This window comes from Somniosus microcephalus, unplaced genomic scaffold (genome assembly GCF_052327205.1).
Source record: "Somniosus microcephalus isolate GS21.2 unplaced genomic scaffold, FLI_Smic_1.0 unresolved_chr1, whole genome shotgun sequence".
NCBI lineage: Eukaryota > Metazoa > Chordata > Chondrichthyes > Squaliformes > Somniosidae > Somniosus > Somniosus microcephalus.
The window spans coordinates 79,987,408-80,011,266 of NW_028225179.1; the positions used below are offsets into that span (position 1 = coordinate 79,987,408).

General features: G+C 47.9%; 1 protein-coding gene and 1 long non-coding RNA gene across 2 annotated transcripts in view; one reads left to right on the plus strand and one right to left on the minus strand.

The window, feature by feature from the left end:
• The first annotated feature begins 584 nt into the window (after positions 1-584).
• On the plus strand, positions 585-3,438 carry LOC147095521 (uncharacterized). Its single transcript, XR_015074638.1, has 3 exons — positions 585-638; positions 1,986-2,174; positions 3,400-3,438. It is a non-coding gene; the product is annotated as an uncharacterized LOC147095521 (long non-coding RNA).
• Positions 3,439-3,506: 68 nt separating this feature from the next.
• The window catches only part of LOC147095522 (E3 ubiquitin-protein ligase BRE1A-like), a 228,344-nt gene continuing 207,991 nt past the window's right edge, over positions 3,507-23,859 (minus strand). Inside the window, exon 12 of the mRNA XM_085973658.1 lies at positions 3,507-3,521. Within this exon, the coding sequence (XP_085829784.1) occupies positions 3,507-3,521 (15 nt within the window). The remainder of the gene's footprint in view (positions 3,522-23,859) is intronic.

Sequence of the window (23,859 nt, forward strand, 5' to 3'; positions counted from 1 at the left end):
CTGAGGGGGCTGACGGTGACTGAGGGGGGGTGACCGGGTGACTGAGGGGGCTGACGGTGACTGAGGGGGGGGTGACCGGGTGACTGAGGGGGGTGACGGTGACTGAGCGGGGAGACGGGGTGACTGAGGAGGGGTGACGGTGACTGAGGGGGGGTGACTGGGTGACTGAGGGGGGTGACGGTGACTGAGGGGGGTGACGGTGACTGAGGGGGGTGACGGGGTGATTGAGGAGGGGTGACGGTGACTGAGGGGGGTGACGGTGACTGGGGGTGACGGTGACTGAGGGGGGGTGACGGGAATGACCAAGGGATTGCCGCATTGCCGTTCTCCCCGGATCACTCAGCGGCTGGTGGGGACTTTCTGGTCAATGAAGGCAGTCACCAGACCCACATCTGGAGATCTCGGTCCCGGCGGTCACTGTCACGGTCCCGGCGGTCACTGCCCCATCTCCCGGCCCAGTGCACGGTACCGCTCTTTAATCTGTTCCCTCTCTCTTCCCCTGTCACAGCTCTCGGGCCTGGTGCTGAAGGTCAGTCTCCTGTACTATGGGGGCCGTCTGGTGGCGTCTGGAAACGTCACGAGTGGGGGATCTCGTCTCCTTCATCCTCTATGAGCTGCAGTTTACTACGGCCGTCGAGGTGAGTGAGGGAGGGAGACATATAACCAGACACTCGCCGTCCGATAACCAGACTCTCACCGTCCGATAACCAGACCCTCACCGTCCGATGACCAGACCTCCCACCGTCCGATGACCAGACCCCTCACCGCCCGATAACCAGACTCACCGCCCGATAACCAGACCCTCACCGTCCGATAACCAGACCCTCACCGCCCGATAACCAGACCCTCACCGCCCGATAGAACCAGACCCTCACCGTCCGATACCAGACTCTCACCGTCCGATAACCAGACCCTCACCGCCCGATAACCAGACCCTCACCGTCCGATAACCAGACTCTCACCGTCCGATAACCAGATCCTCACCGTCCAATAACCAGACCCTCACCGTCCGATAACCAGACCCTCGCCGTCCGATAACCAGACTCTCTCCGTCTGATAACCAGACCCTCACCGTCCGATAACCAGACCCTCACCGTCCGATAACCAGACCCTCTCCGTCCGATAACCAGACTCTCGCCGTCCGATAACCAGACTCTCGCCGTCCGGTAACCAGACTCTCGCCGTCCGAGAACCAGACCCTCGCCGTCCGGTAACCAGACCCTCACTTCAGTACGTATACTAAAATGATGCTGATGCTGAAAATGTGAAACAGGAATAGCTGGGAAAAGGCAGCAGGTCAGACAACCTCTGGGATCAAAGGTCAAGGAGCAGATGTAAACCTTCATTACCACTGGTGATGGTTATATCACATCTGTCTGCCCGTCTCCCCCTGCAGATCCCCGTCTGTCTGCCCGTCTCACCCTGCAGATCCCCGTCTGTCCTGCCCATCTCACCCTGCAGATTCCCGTCTGTCTGACCGTCTCACCCTGCAGTTCCCCGTCTGTCTGACCAATCGCACTGTGTGCCAGGACATGGCACTGACCGATTGCACTGTGTGCCAGGACATGGCACTGACCGATCCGCACTGTGTGCCAGGACATGGCACTGACCGATCGCACCGTGTGCCAGGACATGGCACTGACCGATCGCACCGTGTGCCAGGACATGGCACTGACCGATCGCACCGTGTGCCGGGACATGACACTGACCGATCACACCGTGTGCCGGGACATGGCACTGACTGATCAGACCCTGTGCCTGGACATGGCTTCACGTTTTTGTCCTCTTTCTCCTGCTCCTCCTCATCCTTCTCTTCATCATTGCAAGTGCAGTCGCGAAGGCCAATGTTTGACGGTCTGGGAGTCCCTCTGTTAGGCTGTGTCTGCTGCCTCCCGGATTTAACTGAAGGGATGTTTTGGACTTGTTAAAGTACCTCCAGCAGTGTGAGCTGTACTAAAGTTGTGTCCTTCTGTGTCCTTGGGCAGGTCCTACTGTCTGTCTATCCCAATGTGAAGAAAGCTGTGGGGGCCTCCGAGAAAGTTTTCGAGTACATGGATCGCAAACCTGCCCTTTCCACAGTGGGGACCCTCGCCCCCGAAAGGCTAAAGGCTCACCTTGAGTTCAGGAATGTGACGTTCGCTTACCCCAAGCGACCAGACACCCCGGTCTTGAAGGTATGGTGGCTCTTTGGTGTCATATCATTCTGCAAGTTGGTGAGAGGAAGCAACAGTCTGCACCAGCCAGGTGGTCACTAATAAGGTAGATAAGGGAATGTCTATTGATGTTATTTATATGGATTTCTAGATGGCATTCGACAAGGTTCCACATAAGAGACTTTTATCAAAGATGAGAGCGTGTGGAATTGGAGGTGTCCTATTGGCTTGGATAGGGAATTGGTTAAGAGATGGGAGACAGTGTAGGAATAATGGGTCTGTACTCAAATTGTCAGGATGTGACTAGTGGTGTCCCCAGGGATCTGTTCTGGGGCCTCAGCTTTTCACCTCATTTATAAATGACTTGGATGACGGAATGGAGAGTTGTATATCTAAGTTTGCAGATGAGACTAAGTTATGGGGACAGTAAGTTGCGTAGATGTGTGCAGGAAGTTGCAAAGGGACATCGTTAGATTAAATGTCGGTAAAACTGTGGCAGATGGAGTTCAACGTGAGAAAGTGTGAGGTCATCCACTTTAGACCCACGAAAGATCGATCCGAGTATTTTCTAAATGGCGAGAGGCTGGGAACTGTGGAGGAGCAGAGAGAGTTAGGGCTCCAAGGACAGAAATCACTAAAAGCTAGTGGACAAGTATAAAAAATAATTAAAAAGGCTCATGGAATGTTGGCCTGTCTCGAGGGCTGGGATACAAAGGGGGGAAGTTCAGTTACAGTTCCATAAAGCTCTGGTTAGACCCCATCTGACGCACTGCGTTCAGTTCAGGGCACAGAGAGGGTGCAGTGCAGGTTCACCAGGATGATTCTGGGGCTTCGAGGGTTCAATTATGAGGACAGGTTTATAAACTTGGTTTGTATTCTCTTGATAATAGAAGCTAAGAGCTGATTTAATGAGTTGATCAGGTAGTTAGAGAGAAACTATTTCCTCTGCTGGGAGAGTCCAGAACAAGGGGGCATAGCCTTAAAATTAGAGCCAGGCCGTTCAGGGGTGATGTCAGGAAGCACTTCTTCACACACAGGTTAATGGAAATCTGGAACTCTCTCCCCCAAAAAGCTGTTGAAGCTGGGGGTCAATTAAAAATTTCACAGATGATCAGCCATGATCTAATTGAATGGTGGAACAGGCTCGAGGGGCTGAATGGCCTCCTTCTGTTCCTATGTTCCATTGATAGGAATGAGCTGAAAGACTCTAAAACTTGTAATGACATCTGACACCATTTGTTTCCAGAATGTGTCCTTTGAGCTGAAGTCTGGGGAGATCACGGCCTGGTGGGTCCCTCTGGTGGGGGTAAGACTACCTGCGTGGCTCTGCTGGAGCGCTTTTATGATCCTCAGTCAGGGCAGATCCTGCTGGATGGGAAACCGATTGAGGAATACGAACACAAATATTATCATAACAAGGTAAGGATTGGAGTGTAATATACACAGCGACAGTAACAGAGTGTAATATACACAGGGACAGAGTGTAATATACACAGGGACAGAGTGTAATATACACAGGGACAGAGTGTAATATACACAGGGACAGAGTGTAATATACACAGGGACAGTAACAGAGTGTAACATACACAGGGGACAGAGTGTAATATAGACAGGGACAGAGTGTAATATACACAGGGACAGAGTGTAATATACACAGGGACAGGGTGCAATATACAAAGGGACAGTAACAGAGTGTAATATACACAAGGATAGGAACAGTGTAATATACACAGGGACAGAGTGTAATATACACAGGGACAGGGTGTAATATACACAGGGACAGGGTGTCATATAGACAGGAACAGAGTGTAATATACACAGGGAGAGAGTGTAATATACACAGGGACAGAGTGTAATATACACAGCGACAGAGTATAATATACACAGGGACAGAGTGTAATATACACAGGGACCGGGTGCAATATACACAGGGACAGAGTGTAATATACACAAGGATAGGAACAGTGTAATATACACAGGGACAGAGTGTAATATACACAGGGACAGGGTGTAATATACACAGGGACAGGGTGTAATACAGACAGGGACAGGGTGTAATATACACAGGGACAGGGTGTAATATAGACAGGGACAGAGTGTAATATAGACAGGGACAGAGTGCAATATAGACAGGGACAGAGTGCAATATAGACAGGGACAGAGTGCAATATAGACAGGGACAGAGTGCAATATAGACAGGGACAGAGTGCAATATAGACAGGGACAGAGTGCAATATAGACAGGGACAGAGTGCAATACAGACAGGGACAGAGTGCAATATAGACAGGGACAGAGTGCAATATAGACAGGGACAGAGTGCAATATAGACAGGGACAGAGTGCAATTTAGACAGGGACAGAGTGCAATATAGACAGGGACAGAGTGCAATATAGACAGGGACAGAGTGCAATATAGACAGGGACAGAGTGCAATATAGACAGGGACAGAGTGCAATATAGACAGGGACCGAGTGCAATATAGACAGGGACCGAGTGCAATATAGACAGGGACCGAGTGCAATATAGACAGGGACCGAGTGCAATATAGACAGGGACCGAGTGCAATATAGACAGGGACCGAGTGCAATATAGACAGGGACCGAGTGCAATATAGACAGGGACAGAGTGCTATATAGACAGGGACAGAGTGCAATATAGACAGGGACAGAGTGCAATATAGACAGGGACAGAGTGCAATATAGACAGGGACAGAGTGCAATATAGACAGGGACAGAGTGCAATATAGACAGGGACAGAGTGCAATATAGACAGGGACAGAGTGCAATATAGACAGGGACAGAGTGCAATATAGACAGGGACAGAGTGCAATATAGACAGGGACAGAGTGCAATATAGACAGGGACAGAGTGCAATATAGACAGGGACAGAGTGCAATATAGACAGGGACCGAGTGCAATATAGACAGGGACCGAGTGCAATATAGACAGGGACCGAGTGCAATATAGACAGGGACCGAGTGCAATATAGACAGGGACCGAGTGCAATATAGACAGGGACCGAGTGCAATATAGACAGGGACCGAGTGCAATATAGACAGGGACCGAGTGCAATATAGACAGGGACCGAGTGCAATATAGACAGGGACCGAGTGCAATATAGACAGGGACCGAGTGCAATATAGACAGGGACCGAGTGCAATATAGACAGGGACCGAGTGCAATATAGACAGGGACCGAGTGCAATATAGACAGGGACCGAGTGCAATATAGACAGGGACCGAGTGCAATATAGACAGGGACCGAGTGCAATATAGACAGGGACCGAGTGCAATATAGACAGGGACCGAGTGCAATATAGACAGGGACCGAGTGCAATATAGACTGGGACCGAGTGCAATATAGACAGGGACCGAGTGCAATATAGACAGGGACCGAGTGCAATATAGACAGGGACCGAGTGCAATATAGACAGGGACCGAGTGCAATATAGACAGGGACCGAGTGCAATATAGTCAGGGACAGAGTGCAATATAGACAGGGACAGAGTGTAATATAGACAGGGACAGCACGGTGGCATAGTGGTTAGCACTGTTGCCTCACAGCACCAGGGACCCGGGTTCGAATCCGGCCTCGGGTGACTGTCTGTGTGGAGTTTGCACATTCTCCCTGTGTTTGCGTGGGTTTCCTCCGGGTGCTCCGGTTTCCTCCCACAGTCCAAAGATGTGCGGGTTAGGCTGATTGGCTATGATAAATTGACCCTTAGTGTTAGGGGGATTAAATACGTGGGGTTATGGGGATAGGGTGGGATATGTGTTGGTGTAGGGGTTACGGGGATCGGGTGGGATATGTGTCGGTGCAGGCTCGATGGGCCGAAATGGCCTCTATCTGCACTGTGGGGTTTCTGTGATTCTGTGAGTGTAATATACGCAGGGACAGAGTGTAATATACACAGGGACAGAGTGTAATATACACAGGGACAAAGTGTAATATAGACAGGGACAGAGTGTAATATACAAAGGGGCAGAGTGCAATATAGACAGGGACAGAGTGCAATATAGACAGGGACAGAGTGCAATATAGACAGGGACAGAGTGCAATATAGACAGGGACAGAGTGCAATATAGACAGGGACAGAGTGCAATATAGACAGGGACAGAGTGCAATATAGACAGGGACAGAGTGCAATATAGACAGGGACAGAGTGCAATATAGACAGGGACAGAGTGCAATATAGACAGGGACAGAGTGCAATATAGACAGGGACAGAGTGCAATATAGACAGGGACAGAGTGCAATATAGACAGGGACAGAGTGCAATATAGACAGGGACAGAGTGCAATATAGACAGGGACAGAGTGCAATATAGACAGGGACAGAGTGCAATATAGACAGGGACAGAGTGCAATATAGACAGGGACAGAGTGCAATATAGACAGGGACAGTGTGCAATATAGACAGGGACAGAGTGCAATATAGACAGGGACAGAGCGTAATATAGACGGACCGAGCGTAATATACACAGGGACAGAGCGTAATATAGACAGGGACAGAGAGTAATATACACGGGCAGAGTGTAATATAGACAGGGACAGAGCGTAATATACACAGGGACAGAGCGTAATATACACAGGGACAGAGCGTAATATACAGAGGGACAGAGCGCAATGTACAGAGGGACAGAGCGTAATGTACAGAGGGACAGAGCGTAACGTAGACAGGGACAGAGCGTAACGTAGACAGGGACAGAGCGTAACGTAGACAGGGACAGAGCGTAACGTAGACAGGGACAGAGCGTAACGTAGACAGGGACAGAGCGTAACGTAGACAGGGACAGAGCGTAACGTAGACAGGGACAGAGCGTAACGTAGACAGGGACAGAGCGTAATATAGACAGGGGCAGAGCGTAATATACACGGGCAGGGTGTAATATAGACAGGGGCAGGGTGTAATATAGACAGGGACAGGGACAGAGTGTAACATACACAAGGATAGGAACAGTGTAATATACATAGGGACAGAGTGGAATATACACAAGGATAGGAACAGTGTAATATAGACAGGGACAGAGTGTAATATACAAAGGGACAGAGTGTAATATACACAAGGATATGAACAGTGTAATATACACAGGGACAGAGTGTAATATACACAAGGATAGGAACAGTGTAATATAGACAGGGACAGAGTGTAATTTACACAGGGACAAAGTGTAATATACACAAGGATAGGAACAGTGTAATATAGACAGGGACAGAGTATAATATACACAGGGACAGAGTGTAATGTACACAGGGACGGGGTGTAATATACACAGGGACAGAGTGTAATATAGACAGGGACGGTGTAATATAGACAGGGACAGTGTGTAATATAGACAGGGACAGGGTGTAATATAGACAGGGACAGGGTGTAATATAGACAGGGACAGAGTGTAATATGGACAGGGGCAGAGTGTAATATAGACAGGGGCAGAGTGTAATATAGACAGGGGCAGAGTGTAATATAGACAGGGACAGAGTGTAATATAGACAGGGACAGAGTGTAATATAGACAGGGACAGAGTGTAATATAGACAGGGACAGGGTGTAATATAGACAGGGACAGGGTGTAATATAGACAGGGGCAGGGTGTAATATAGACAGGGACAGAGTGTAATATAGACAGGGACAGAGTGTAATATAGACAGGGACAGAGTGTAATATAGACAGGGACAGAGTGTAATATAGACAGGGACAGAGTGTAATATAGACAGGGACAGAGTGTAATATGGACAGGGACAGAGTGTAATATGGACAGGGACAGAGTGTAATATAGACAGGGACAGAGTGTAATATAGACAGGGACAGAGTGTAATATAGACAGGGACAGAGTGTAATATAGACAGGGACAGAGTGTAATATAGACAGGGACAGAGTGTAATATAGACAGGGACAGAGTGTAATATAGACAGGGACAGAGTGTAATATAGACAGGGACAGAGTGTAATATAGACAGGGACAGAGTGTAATATAGACAGGGACAGAGTAATATAGACAGGGACAGGGTGTAATATAGACAGGGACAGGGTGTAATATAGACAGGGACAGGGTGTAATATAGACAGGGACAGGGTGTAATATAGGCAGGGACAGAGTGTAATATAGGCAGGGACAGAGTGTAATATAGACAGGGACAGAGTGTAATATAGACAGGCACAGAGTGTAATATAGACAGGGACAGAGTGTAATATAGACAGGGACAGAGTGTAATATAGACAGGGACAGAGTGTAATATGGACAGGGACAGTGTGTAATATAGACAGGGACAGAGTGTAATATAGACAGGGACAGAGCGTAATATAGACGGACCGAGCGTAATATGCACAGGGACTGAGCGTAATATAGACAGGGACAGAGAGTAATATACACAGGGGCAGAGTGTAATATACACAGGGGCAGAGTGTAATATACACAGGGGCAGAGTGTAATATAGACAGGGACAGAGCGTAATATAGACAGGGACAGAGCGTAATATACAGAGGGACAGAGCGTAATATACAGAGGGACAGAGCGTAATATACAGAGGGACAGAGCGTAATATAGACAGGGACAGAGCGCAATATAGACAGGGACAGAGCGCAATATAGACAGGGACAGAGCGCAATATAGACGGACAGAGCGCAATATAGACAGGGACAGAGCGCAATATAGACAGGGACAGAGCGCAATATAGACAGGGACAGAGCGCAATATAGACAGGGACAGAGCGCAATATCGACAGGGACAGAGCGCAATATAGACAGGGACCGAGCGCAATATAGACAGGGACCGAGCGCAATATAGACAGGGACCGAGCGCAATATAGACAGGGACCGAGCGCAATATAGACAGGGACCGAGCGCAATATAGACAGGGACCGAGCGCAATTTCGACAGGGACCGAGCGCAATTTCGACTGGGACCGAGCGCAATATAGACAGGGACCGAGCGCAATATAGACAGGGACCGAGCGCAATATAGACAGGGACCGAGCGCAATATAGACAGGGACCGAGCGCAATATAGACAGGGACCGAGCGCAATATAGACAGGGACCGAGCGCAATATAGACAGGGACCGAGCGCAATATAGACAGGGACCGAGCGCAATATAGACAGGGACCGAGCGCAATATAGACAGGGACCGAGCGCAATATAGGCAGGGACCGAGCGCAATATAGGCAGGGACCGAGCGCAATATAGGCAGGGACCGAGCGCAATATAGGCAGGGACCGAGCGCAATATAGGCAGGGACCGAGCGCAATATAGGCAGGGACCGAGCGCAATATAGGCAGGGACCGAGCGCAATATAGGCAGGGACCGAGCGCAATATAGGCAGGGACCGAGCGCAATATAGACAGGGACCGAGCGCAATATAGGCAGGGACCGAGCGCAATATAGGCAGGGACCGAGCGCAATATAGGCAGGGACCGAGCGCAATATAGACAGGGACCGAGCGCAATATAGACAGGGACCGAGCGCAATATAGGCAGGGACCGAGCGCAATATAGGCAGGGACCGAGCGCAATATTGGCAGGGACCGAGCGCAATATAGGCAGGGACCGAGCGCAATATAGGCAGGGACCGAGCGCAATATAGGCAGGGACCGAGCGCAATATAGGCAGGGACCGAGCGCAATATAGGCAGGGACCGAGCGCAATATAGACAGGGACCGAGCGCAATATAGACAGGGACCGAGCGCAATATAGACAGGGACCGAGCGCAATATAGACAGGGACCGAGCGCAATATAGACAGGGACCGAGCGCAATATAGACAGGGACCGAGCGCAATATAGACAGGGACCGAGCGCAATATAGACAGGGACCGAGCGCAATATAGACAGGGACCGAGCGCAATATAGACAGGGACCGAGCGCAATATAGACAGGGACCGAGCGCAAAATAGACAGGGACCGAGCGCAATATAGACAGGGACCGAGCGCAATATAGACAGGGACCGAGCGCAATATAGACAGGGACCGAGCGCAATATAGACAGGGACAGAGCGCAATATAGACAGGGACAGAGCGCAATATCGACAGGGACAGAGCGCAATATCGACAGGGACAGAGCGCAATATCGACAGGGACAGAGCGCAATATAGACAGGGACAGAGCGCAATATAGACAGGGACAGAGCGCAATATAGAGAGGGACAGAGCGCAATATAGACAGGGACAGAGCGCAATATAGACAGGGACAGAGCGCAATATAGACAGGGACTGAGCGCAATATAGACAGGGACAGAGCGCAGTATAGACAGGGACAGAGCGCAGTATAAACAGGGACAGAGCGCAATATAGACAGGGACAGAGCGCTGTTGTGTATGTAATATGTGTGCTACTTTGAACCTATGGACAGGACTGCACTACTTGTTGGGCGTAGTGATACGCAGTACCACTCCTGGCCATAGGGGTATAAATAGTACTGTGGGTACTGATCCCCCTCAGTTCCCGCCTGTGGGCATGAAGTAAAGACCTATGTATAGTCCCTACCTCCAACCAGTAAAGACCTGTTTGAGTTATACGTTTAAGTCTTTGTGTTAATTGTTCAATACAATACACATACTTAACACTGGCGACGAGTCGGTTCGAACCCTGCGGCAGTTATTCCACAGCGGCTTCGTCCAAAGACAGGACGTTGAAGAGAGGTTCCAATCCTCAACACCCCACTGAAAACTGAAGGGCAGCAGAAATCCTGACAGCTTCCAGCGACTGGAAGCGACAGGCATTAGGACCCTGAAGCCTCCATCAACGACTGAAAACGGGAGGACAGAAGACATCCTGCAGCTTTTTCAACCTCGGTGGTGGGTAAGCCAAGCAGCGTTGGCTGCAAAGACAGGGCTGGGGGAAGTCGGAGGTAGAAGGGCAATCGATCGAAATCCCTGATAAGGGCCGCACTCGGGCTGGAAGGCGCAGCGTCGGCAGACACTGAGGGCGCGAGCGGGTAAGCCAGAGCCCGGGAGGGAGCGAGCAAGAGCCGCCGAGCGGGTGAGCCAGAGGCCGGGAGCCGCTTCAAGCGGGAGGCGCTTAGCGGGCCAGCGATCGCACCGGTGATAAGGGCTGAGAACCGTTTCGGGCGGGCGGCGCACCAGCGATCGCACAGGAGATAAGAGCCGCAGTCGGGCTGAAAGTCAGCGACGAGAAGCGCGGGAAAACCGCCATTGAAGTGGGCGGGGAGAGCGAGAAGCGCGGGAAAGCCGCCATTTTTCGCGGGAAAACCGCTGGGGAAGAAGGCAGAAGCGGGAAAACCGCCATTTTGTGGGCGGAGGACGACGGCAAGAGCGGGAAGCCGCCATCTTGGATAACAGTAAAAAAAAAAAAATCTGAGAAATTGCAAATCTGATAAAGTACTACAATGCCTAAACACGGGAATATTAGCAACTTTGATAGTGACATTGAAGATTGGGCCATATATGTTGAACGAGTTAAAAATTATTGTAAGGCCAATAAAATTCGTGAGGCTGATAAAGCACTAACATTATTAAATTTAATGGGTGCGAAGACATACGGGCAATTGAAACACCTGTTATCACCAGATGAACCGGCGGATAAGACGTTCGATGAGATTGTTACTGTCCTGAAAGATCATCTAAACCCCACGCCGCTGATGCTAGCGGAACGATTTAAATTTTACGACAGAAGGCAGCTACAGCATGAAAGCAATGCTGATTATTTGCTGGAATTGCGTAAATTAGCGAAATATTGCCAGTTTGGAACGGGATTGACAGAGGCACTTCGAGACAAATTTGTGTGTGGTTTATTTAAACAGGATACACAAAAGCGACTGCTCGAGGAGAATGAGCTGACGCTTGAGAAGGCGGTCACTATGGCAGCAGCACACGAAGCCGCAGCGAGAGGCACGGCAGTAATGCAGCTACGGTCACCGGAGCTCAGTGCACACAAATTGGGTGTGAGTTCTGGCAAATGTTATCGTTGTGGAAAGACAACGCATGATCAGAACCAGTGTTGGTTTAAAAACCAAGAATGTAGAACTTGTGGTAGGCTTGGACATATAGCTAGAGTATGCAGGTCAGGGAAGAAGACCAGCAACAAGAAGTCACCGCAAGGAAAATACGCAAAGGTACACAAGGTGACCGAACAGGAGTCCGATTCAGACGCTAGCAGTAATGAACTGGCTAGCTTAAGCTGTAATGAACTGGCTAGCTTAAGAGTACTCAACGCTGGTAAGGGTGCAGACCTCCAGACAATTTGGGTCACTCTTCAGATAGAAGGAGTCCAAGTAAAACTGGAATTGGACACTGGATCGGCATTGACGGTCATAAATAAGAAAGATTACGGAAAGTTATTCCAGCATATTCCCCTACAGGATACGGGGATTATATTGAAAACATACACGGGGCAAAGAGTGTACCCCATCGGGAAAATAGAGGTTGCAGTGGTCCACAAGGGCGAAGACAGTCAAATAATGGACTTATATGTGATATCTGAAGGAGGTCCTCCACTACTAGGACGGGAGTGGATTAGGAAAATGAATATGGACTGGCATTTCCTACAAACAATAACGAGTGAGAACTCGGTGAAGATAGTCGGCCCAGACTCTGGAACGGATGATGGTAAGCCCAACTCAGGTGCAAAAGACAAAGTTTCAGCACAGAATTCCACTGAGCAACAACAACATAGTTTAACTGTGGATTCTGAGTCTGGCAAGTCTACTGATGTGCCCATTTCTGAGGGACACCGGGCTTGAACTCAACTCCATTTCAAACTACAACAGCAATTAGAACAAATGCTTCGCCGTTTTGAGCAAGAGTTGAATGCAACGAAAGAGTTCTTTGATATAGAGTTGGAGAATCTGGAAAGACAACAGAAGCAGCTGATGGAGAAAATGGAGCAGGAGCACACAAAACGTCTGATGTCAGAGGAGTTAACGGTCAGCCAACTCCTGCATATGCTGAAGGACAGGACTCTGAAATGGGAAAAACTTGAACATGAACTTCAATATTCAAACGAAAGGGGTTTGGAGCTCTCAAAGGTTATTGGAAGAGCTGAGGTGGCAACACAGACTGAGATGACTGCAACAGAGCAGCCCTTGGATGCCAAAAGTACGCTGACTCACGTCAACGTAGAACAACAGACCGCTGAAACAGCTGCTCCGGTAGAGGGATTGCATAGTCCGATCAATCAATCTCCAAAGGAAGTTGAAGTATTAAAATCACAAATGAGGTCACTAGTAAACGACTTGCTGAAAGCCCAGAAAAAGCTGGATGCAGAGGTACACATGAAGAAGTCTCTTCAGGAAAGATGTCTGGATTTGGAACAAGAGCTGGCTAACGTCCAGCTGGGTATGGAGGAAATAGACGACCCTCTCACTGGTCTAGCTCAGGACGACACCGAATATTACGATGTCCTGTCCTGCCCAGCTTGTAACTTCGACTCCCAAAGTGCAGAAATCATGGAGGAGCACCAAAAGTCTACGGAACATCGGGAGAAGCTGGCTCTACGACGGAAACAGGAGGAAGAGAAGGAGGAACTGCGCATGCAGCTGGCAGCTGTGGCAGCTGACAATGGAGCCCAGAGAGTCTCCAAGAAGCAGAAAAGGAAAAGTAAAAACAGAAGATGACCCATCTGAACCATTATCACCTCTACCAGATCACACACGTGGTCCCTCCGAACGGAGCCAATTCAGTTCGGAAGTTCAAACTGTTAAATCCATGGAAGGACTATTGAATGAGTCACTCCAGCAACGTGAACCGACTACACCACAGAGATTGAATCTGTGAACTGTTTTCCACAGAGACTGAATCTGTGATCTGTTTTGACATGAAGTTATCTATGTATCTATGTTATTCTGTTATGTAAACCTGAAGTTATATATGTATATATGTTATTACGTTATGTTAAATGGGGAGATGACTGTAAAGCTAGGAAGGGAGGAATGTTGTGTATGTAATATGTGTGCTACTTTGAACCTATGGACAGGACTGCACTACTTGTTGGGCGTAGTGATACGCAGTACCACTCCTGGCCATAGGGGTATAAATAGTACTGTGGGTACTGATCCCCCTCAGTTCCCGCCTGTGGGCATGAAGTAAAGACCTATGTATAGTCCCTACCTCCAACCAGTAAAGACCTGTTTGAGTTATACGTTTAAGTCTTTGTGTTAATTGTTCAATACAATACACATACTGAACAAGCGCAATATAGACAGGGACAGAGCGCAATATAGAGAGGGACAGAGCGCAATATAGAGAGGGACAGAGCGCAATATAGAGAGGGACAGAGCGCAATATAGAGAGGGACAGAGCGCAATATAGACAGGGACAGAGCGCAATATAGACAGGGACAGAGCGCAATATAGACAGGGACAGAGCGCAATATAGACAGGGACCGAGCGCAATATAGACAGGGACCGAGCGCAATATAGACAGGGACCGAGCGCAATATAGACAGGGACCAAGCGCAATATAGACAGGGACCGAGCGCAATATAGACAGCGACCGAGCGCAATATAGACAGGGACCGAGCGCAATATAGACAGGGACCGAGCGCAATATAGACAGGGACCGAGCGCAATATCGACAGGGACCGAGCGCAATATCGACAGGGACCGAGCGCAATATAGACAGGGACCGAGCGCAATATAGACAGGGACCGAGCGCAATATAGACAGGGACCGAGCGCAATATAGACAGGGACCGAGCGCAAAATAGACAGGGACCGAGCGCAACATAGACAGGGACCGAGCGCAACATAGACAGGGACCGAGCGCAACATAGACAGGGACCGAGCGCAACATAGACAGGGACCGAGCGCAACATAGACAGGGACAGAGCGCAACATAGACAGGGACAGAGCGCAATATAGACAGGGACAGCACGGTGGCATAGTGGTTAGCACTGTTGCCTCACAGCACCAGGGACCCGGGTTCGAATCCGGCCTCGGGTGACTGTCTGTGTGGAGTTTGCACATTCTCCCTGTGTTTGCGTGGGTTTCCTCCGGGTGCTCCGGTTTCCTCCCACAATCCAGAGATGTGCGGGTTAGGTTGATTGGCTATGATAAATTGACCCTTAGTGTTAGGGGGATTAAATACGTGGGGTTATGGGGATAGGGTGGGATATGTGTTAGTGTAGGGGTTACGGGGATCGGGTGGGATATGTGTCGGTGCAGGCTCGATGGGCCGAAATGGCCTCTATCTGCACTGTGGGGTTTCTGTGATTCTGTGAGTGTAATATACACAGGGACAGAGTGTAATATACACAGGGACAGAGTGTAATATACACAGGGACAGAGTGTAATATACACAGGGACAAAGTGTAATATAGACAGGGACAGAGTGTAATATAGACAGGGACAGAGTGTAACATTGACGGGGCAGAGTGTAACATACACAGGGGCAGAGTGTAATATACACAGGGACAGGGTGTAATATGGACAGGGACAGAGTGTAATATACACAGGGACAGAGTGCAATATACACAAGGATATGAACAGTGTAATATACACAGGGAAAGAGTGTAATATACACAAGGATAGGAACAGTGTAATATACATAAGGACAGAGTGTAATATAGACAGGGACAGAGTGTAATATACACAAGGATAGGAACAGTGTAATATAGACAGGGACAGAGTGTAATATAGACAGGGACAGAGTGTAATATAGACAGGGACAGAGTGTAATATAGACAGGGACAGAGTGTAATATAGACAGGGACAGAGTGTAATATAGACAGGGACAGAGTGTAATATAGACAGGGGCAGAGTATAATATAGACAGGGGCAGAGTGTAATATAGACAGGGACAGAGTGTAATATAGACAGGGACAGAGTGTAATATAGAGAGGGGCAGAGTGTAATATAGACGGGCAGAGTGTAATATAGACAGGGACAGAGTGTGATATAGACAGGGACAGAGTGTAATATAGACAGGGACAGAGTGTAATATAGACAGGGACAGAGTGTAATATAGACAGGGACAGAGTGTAATATAGACAGGGACAGAGTGTAATATAGACAGGGACAGAGTGTAATATAGACAGGGACAGAGTGTAATATAGACAGGGACAGGGTGTAATATAGACAGGGACAGGGTGCAATATAGACAGGGACAGAGTGCAATATAGACAGGGACAGAGTTCAATATACACAGGGACAGAGTGTAATATACACAGGGGCAGAGTGTAATATACACAGGGACAGGGTGCAATATACACAGGGACAGAGTGCAATATACACAGGGACAGAGTGCAATATTCACAGGGACAGAGTGTAATGTAGACAGGGACAGAGTGTAATGTAGACAGGGACAGAGTGTAATGTAGACAGGGACAGAGTGTAATGTAGACAGGGACAGAGTGTAATATAGACAGGGACAGGGTGTAATATAGACAGGGACAGAGTGTAATATAGACAGGGACAGAGTGTAATGTAGACAGGGACAGAGTGTAATATAGACAGGGACAGAGTGTAATATAGACAGGGACAGAGTGTAATATAGACAGGGACAGGGTGTAATATAGACAGGGACAGAGTGTAATGTAGACAGGGACAGAGCGTAATATAGACAGGGACAGAGTGTAATATAGACAGGGACAGAGTGTAATATAGACAGGGACAGAGTGTAATATAGACAGGGACAGAGTGTAATATAGACAGGGACAGAGTGTAATATAGACAGGGAAAGAGTGTAATGTAGACAGGGACAGAGTGTAATATAGACAGGGACAGGGTGTAATATAGACAGGGACAGAGTGTAATATAGACAGGGACAGAGTGTAATATAGACAGGGACAGAGTGTAATGTAGACAGGGACAGAGTGTAATGTAGACAGGGACAGAGTGTAATATAGACAGGGACAGGGTGTAATATAGACAGGGACAGGGTGTAATATAGACAGGGACAGAGTGTAATATAGACAGGGACAGAGTGTAATATAGACAGGGACAGAGTGTAATATAGACAGGGACAGAGTGTAATGTAGACAGGGACAGAGTGTAATATAGACAGGGACAGGGTGTAATATAGACAGGGACAGAGTGTAATATAGACAGGGACAGAGTGTAATATAGACAGGGACAGGGTGTAATATAGACAGGGACAGAGTGTAATGTAGACAGGGACAGAGTGTAATATAGACAGGGACAGGGTGTAATATAGACAGGGACAGAGTGTAATATAGACAGGGACAGAGTGTAATATAGACAGGGACAGAGTGTAATATAGACAGGGACAGAGTGTAATGTAGACAGGGACAGAGTGTAATATAGACAGGGACAGGGTGTAATATAGACAGGGACAGAGTGTAATATAGACAGGGACAGAGTGTAATGTAGACAGGGACAGGGTGTAATATAGACAGGGATAGAGTGTAATATAGACAGGGACAGAGTGTAATATAGACAGGGACAGAGTGTAATATAGACAGGGACAGGGTGTAATATAGACAGGGACAGGGTGTAATATAGACAGGGACAGGGTGTAATATAGACAGGGACAGAGTGTAATATAGACAGGGACAGAGTGTAATATAGACAGGGATAGAGTGTAATATAGACAGGGACAGAGTGTAATATAGACAGGGAGAGAGTGTAATATAGACAGGGACAGAGTGTAATGTAGACAGGGACAGAGTGTAATATAGACAGGGACAGGGTGTAATATAGACAGGGACAGAGTGTAATATAGACAGGGACAGAGTGTAATGTAGACAGGGACAGAGTGTAATATAGACAGGGACAGAGTGTAATATAGACAGGGACAGAGTGTAATGTAGACAGGGACAGGGTGTAATATAGACAGGGACAGAGTGTAATATAGACAGGGACAGGGTGTAATATAGACAGGGACAGAGTGTAATATAGACAGGGACAGAGTGTAATGTAGACAGGGACAGAGTGTAATATAGACAGGGACAGAGTGTAATATAGACAGGGACAGAGTGTAATGTAGACAGGGACAGAGTGTAATATAGACAGGGACAGAGTGTAATGTAGACAGGGACAGAGTGTAATGTAGACAGGGACAGAGTGTAATATAGACAGGGACAGAGTGTAATGTAGACAGGGACAGAGTGTAATGTAGACAGGGACAGAGTGTAATATAGACAGGGACAGAGTGTAATGTAGACAGGGACAGAGTGTAATGTAGACAGGGACAGAGTGTAATGTAGACAGGGACAGAGTGTAATGTAGACAGGGACAGAGTGTAATATAGACAGGGACAGAGTGTAATATAGACAGGGACAGAGTGTAATATAGACAGGGACAGGGTGTAATATAGACAGGGACAGAGTGTAATATAGACAGGGACAGAGTGTAATATAGACAGGGACAGAGTGTAATGTAGACAGGGACAGAGTGTAATATAGACAGGGACAGAGTGTAATGTAGACAGGGACAGAGTGTAATGTAGACAGGGACAGAGTGTAATGTAGACAGGGACAGAGTGTAATATAGACAGGGACAGAGTGTAATATAGACAGGGACAGGGTGTAATATAGACAGGGACAGAGTGTAATATAGACAGGGACAGGGTGTAATATAGGCAGGGACAGAGTGTAATGTAGACAGGGACAGAGTGTAATGTAGACAGGGACAGGGTGTAATATAGACAGGGACAGAGTGTAATGTAGACAGGGACAGAGTGTAATGTAGACAGGGACAGAGTGTAATATAGACAGGGACACAGTGTAATGTAGACAGGGACAGAGTGTAATATAGACAGGGACACAGTGTAATGTAGACAGGGACAGAGTGTAATATAGACAGGGACACAGTGTAATATAGACAGGGACACAGTGTAATGTAGACAGGGACAGAGTGTAATGTAGACAGGGACAGAGTGTAATGTAGACAGGGACAGAGTGTAATGTAGACAGGGACAGGGTGTAATATAGACAGGGACAGAGTGTAATGTAGACAGGGACAGAGTGTAATGTAGACAGGGACAGAGTGTAATACAGACAGGGACACAGTGTAATGTAGACAGGGACAGAGTGTAATATAGACAGGGACACTGTAATATAGACAGGGACAGAGTGTAATGTAGACAGGGACAGAGTGTAATGTAGACAGGGACAGAGTGTAATATAGACAGGGACAGAGTGTAATATAGACAGGGACAGAGTGTAATATAGAGAGGGGCAGAGTGTAATATAGACGGGCAGAGTGTAATATAGACAGGGACAGAGTGTGATATAGACAGGGACAGAGTGTAATATAGACAGGGACAGAGTGTAATATAGACAGGGACAGAGTGTAATATAGACAGGGACAGAGTGTAATATAGACAGGGACAGAGTGTAATATAGACAGGGACAGAGTGTAATATAGACAGGGACAGAGTGTAATATAGACAGGGACAGGGTGTAATATACACAAGGATAGGAACAGTGTAATATAGACAGGGACAGAGTGTAATATAGACAGGGACAGAGTGTAATATAGACAGGGACAGAGTGTAATATAGACAGGGACAGAGTGTAATATAGACAGGGACAGAGTGTAATATAGACAGGGACAGAGTGTAATATAGACAGGGGCAGAGTATAATATAGACAGGGGCAGAGTGTAATATAGACAGGGACAGAGTGTAATATAGACAGGGACAGAGTGTAATATAGAGAGGGGCAGAGTGTAATATAGACGGGCAGAGTGTAATATAGACAGGGACAGAGTGTGATATAGACAGGGACAGAGTGTAATATAGACAGGGACAGAGTGTAATATAGACAGGGACAGAGTGTAATATAGACAGGGACAGAGTGTAATATAGACAGGGACAGAGTGTAATATAGACAGGGACAGAGTGTAATATAGACAGGGACAGAGTGTAATATAGACAGGGACAGGGTGTAATATAGACAGGGACAGGGTGCAATATAGACAGGGACAGAGTGCAATATAGACAGGGACAGAGTTCAATATACACAGGGACAGAGTGTAATATACACAGGGGCAGAGTGTAATATACACAGGGACAGGGTGCAATATACACAGGGACAGAGTGCAATATACACAGGGACAGAGTGCAATATTCACAGGGACAGAGTGTAATGTAGACAGGGACAGAGTGTAATGTAGACAGGGACAGAGTGTAATGTAGACAGGGACAGAGTGTAATGTAGACAGGGACAGAGTGTAATATAGACAGGGACAGGGTGTAATATAGACAGGGACAGAGTGTAATATAGACAGGGACAGAGTGTAATGTAGACAGGGACAGAGTGTAATATAGACAGGGACAGAGTGTAATATAGACAGGGACAGAGTGTAATATAGACAGGGACAGGGTGTAATATAGACAGGGACAGAGTGTAATGTAGACAGGGACAGAGCGTAATATAGACAGGGACAGAGTGTAATATAGACAGGGACAGAGTGTAATATAGACAGGGACAGAGTGTAATATAGACAGGGACAGAGTGTAATATAGACAGGGACAGAGTGTAATATAGACAGGGAAAGAGTGTAATGTAGACAGGGACAGAGTGTAATATAGACAGGGACAGGGTGTAATATAGACAGGGACAGAGTGTAATATAGACAGGGACAGAGTGTAATATAGACAGGGACAGAGTGTAATGTAGACAGGGACAGAGTGTAATGTAGACAGGGACAGAGTGTAATATAGACAGGGACAGGGTGTAATATAGACAGGGACAGGGTGTAATATAGACAGGGACAGAGTGTAATATAGACAGGGACAGAGTGTAATATAGACAGGGACAGAGTGTAATATAGACAGGGACAGAGTGTAATGTAGACAGGGACAGAGTGTAATATAGACAGGGACAGGGTGTAATATAGACAGGGACAGAGTGTAATATAGACAGGGACAGAGTGTAATATAGACAGGGACAGGGTGTAATATAGACAGGGACAGAGTGTAATGTAGACAGGGACAGAGTGTAATATAGACAGGGACAGGGTGTAATATAGACAGGGACAGAGTGTAATATAGACAGGGACAGAGTGTAATATAGACAGGGACAGAGTGTAATATAGACAGGGACAGAGTGTAATGTAGACAGGGACAGAGTGTAATATAGACAGGGACAGGGTGTAATATAGACAGGGACAGAGCGCAATATAGACAGGGACAGAGCGCAATATAGACAGGGACAGAGCGCAATATCGACAGGGACAGAGCGCAATATCGACAGGGACAGAGCGCAATATAGACAGGGACAGAGCGCAATATAGACAGGGACAGAGCGCAATATAGAGAGGGACAGAGCGCAATATAGACAGGGACCGAGCGCAATATAGACAGGGACCGAGCGCAATATAGACAGGGACAGAGCGCAATATAGACAGGGACAGAGCGCAATATAGACAGGGACAGAGCGCAATATCGACAGGGACAGAGCGCAATATCGACAGGGACAGAGCGCAATATCGACAGGGACAGAGCGCAATATAGACAGGGACAGAGCGCAATATAGACAGGGACAGAGCGCAATATAGAGAGGGACAGAGCGCAATATAGACAGGGACAGAGCGCAATATAGACAGGGACAGAGCGCAATATAGACAGGGACTGAGCGCAATATAGACAGGGACAGAGCGCAGTATAGACAGGGACAGAGCGCAGTATAAACAGGGACAGAGCGCAATATAGACAGGGACAGAGCGCTGTTGTGTATGTAATATGTGTGCTACTTTGAACCTATGGACAGGACTGCACTACTTGTTGGGCGTAGTGATACGCAGTACCACTCCTGGCCATAGGGGTATAAATAGTACTGTGGGTACTGATCCCCCTCAGTTCCCGCCTGTGGGCATGAAGTAAAGACCTATGTATAGTCCCTACCTCCAACCAGTAAAGACCTGTTTGAGTTATACGTTTAAGTCTTTGTGTTAATTGTTCAATACAATACACATACTTAACACTGGCGACGAGTCGGTTCGAACCCTGCGGCAGTTATTCCACAGCGGCTTCGTCCAAAGACAGGACGTTGAAGAGAGGTTCCAATCCTCAACACCCCACTGAAAACTGAAGGGCAGCAGAAATCCTGACAGCTTCCAGCGACTGGAAGCGACAGGCATTAGGACCCTGAAGCCTCCATCAACGACTGAAAACGGGAGGACAGAAGACATCCTGCAGCTTTTTCAACCTCGGTGGTGGGTAAGCCAAGCAGCGTTGGCTGCAAAGACAGGGCTGGGGGAAGTCGGAGGTAGAAGGGCAATCGATCGAAATCCCTGATAAGGGCCGCACTCGGGCTGGAAGGCGCAGCGTCGGCAGACACTGAGGGCGCGAGCGGGTAAGCCAGAGCCCGGGAGGGAGCGAGCAAGAGCCGCCGAGCGGGTGAGCCAGAGGCCGGGAGCCGCTTCAAGCGGGAGGCGCTTAGCGGGCCAGCGATCGCACCGGTGATAAGGGCTGAGAACCGTTTCGGGCGGGCGGCGCACCAGCGATCGCACAGGAGATAAGAGCCGCAGTCGGGCTGAAAGTCAGCGACGAGAAGCGCGGGAAAACCGCCATTGAAGTGGGCGGGGAGAGCGAGAAGCGCGGGAAAGCCGCCATTTTTCGCGGGAAAACCGCTGGGGAAGAAGGCAGAAGCGGGAAAACCGCCATTTTGTGGGCGGAGGACGACGGCAAGAGCGGGAAGCCGCCATCTTGGATAACAGTAAAAAAAAAAAAATCTGAGAAATTGCAAATCTGATAAAGTACTACAATGCCTAAACACGGGAATATTAGCAACTTTGATAGTGACATTGAAGATTGGGCCATATATGTTGAACGAGTTAAAAATTATTGTAAGGCCAATAAAATTCGTGAGGCTGATAAAGCACTAACATTATTAAATTTAATGGGTGCGAAGACATACGGGCAATTGAAACACCTGTTATCACCAGATGAACCGGCGGATAAGACGTTCGATGAGATTGTTACTGTCCTGAAAGATCATCTAAACCCCACGCCGCTGATGCTAGCGGAACGATTTAAATTTTACGACAGAAGGCAGCTACAGCATGAAAGCAATGCTGATTATTTGCTGGAATTGCGTAAATTAGCGAAATATTGCCAGTTTGGAACGGGATTGACAGAGGCACTTCGAGACAAATTTGTGTGTGGTTTATTTAAACAGGATACACAAAAGCGACTGCTCGAGGAGAATGAGCTGACGCTTGAGAAGGCGGTCACTATGGCAGCAGCACACGAAGCCGCAGCGAGAGGCACGGCAGTAATGCAGCTACGGTCACCGGAGCTCAGTGCACACAAATTGGGTGTGAGTTCTGGCAAATGTTATCGTTGTGGAAAGACAACGCATGATCAGAACCAGTGTTGGTTTAAAAACCAAGAATGTAGAACTTGTGGTAGGCTTGGACATATAGCTAGAGTATGCAGGTCAGGGAAGAAGACCAGCAACAAGAAGTCACCGCAAGGAAAATACGCAAAGGTACACAAGGTGACCGAACAGGAGTCCGATTCAGACGCTAGCAGTAATGAACTGGCTAGCTTAAGCTGTAATGAACTGGCTAGCTTAAGAGTACTCAACGCTGGTAAGGGTGCAGACCTCCAGACAATTTGGGTCACTCTTCAGATAGAAGGAGTCCAAGTAAAACTGGAATTGGACACTGGATCGGCATTGACGGTCATAAATAAGAAAGATTACGGAAAGTTATTCCAGCATATTCCCCTACAGGATACGGGGATTATATTGAAAACATACACGGGGCAAAGAGTGTACCCCATCGGGAAAATAGAGGTTGCAGTGGTCCACAAGGGCGAAGACAGTCAAATAATGGACTTATATGTGATATCTGAAG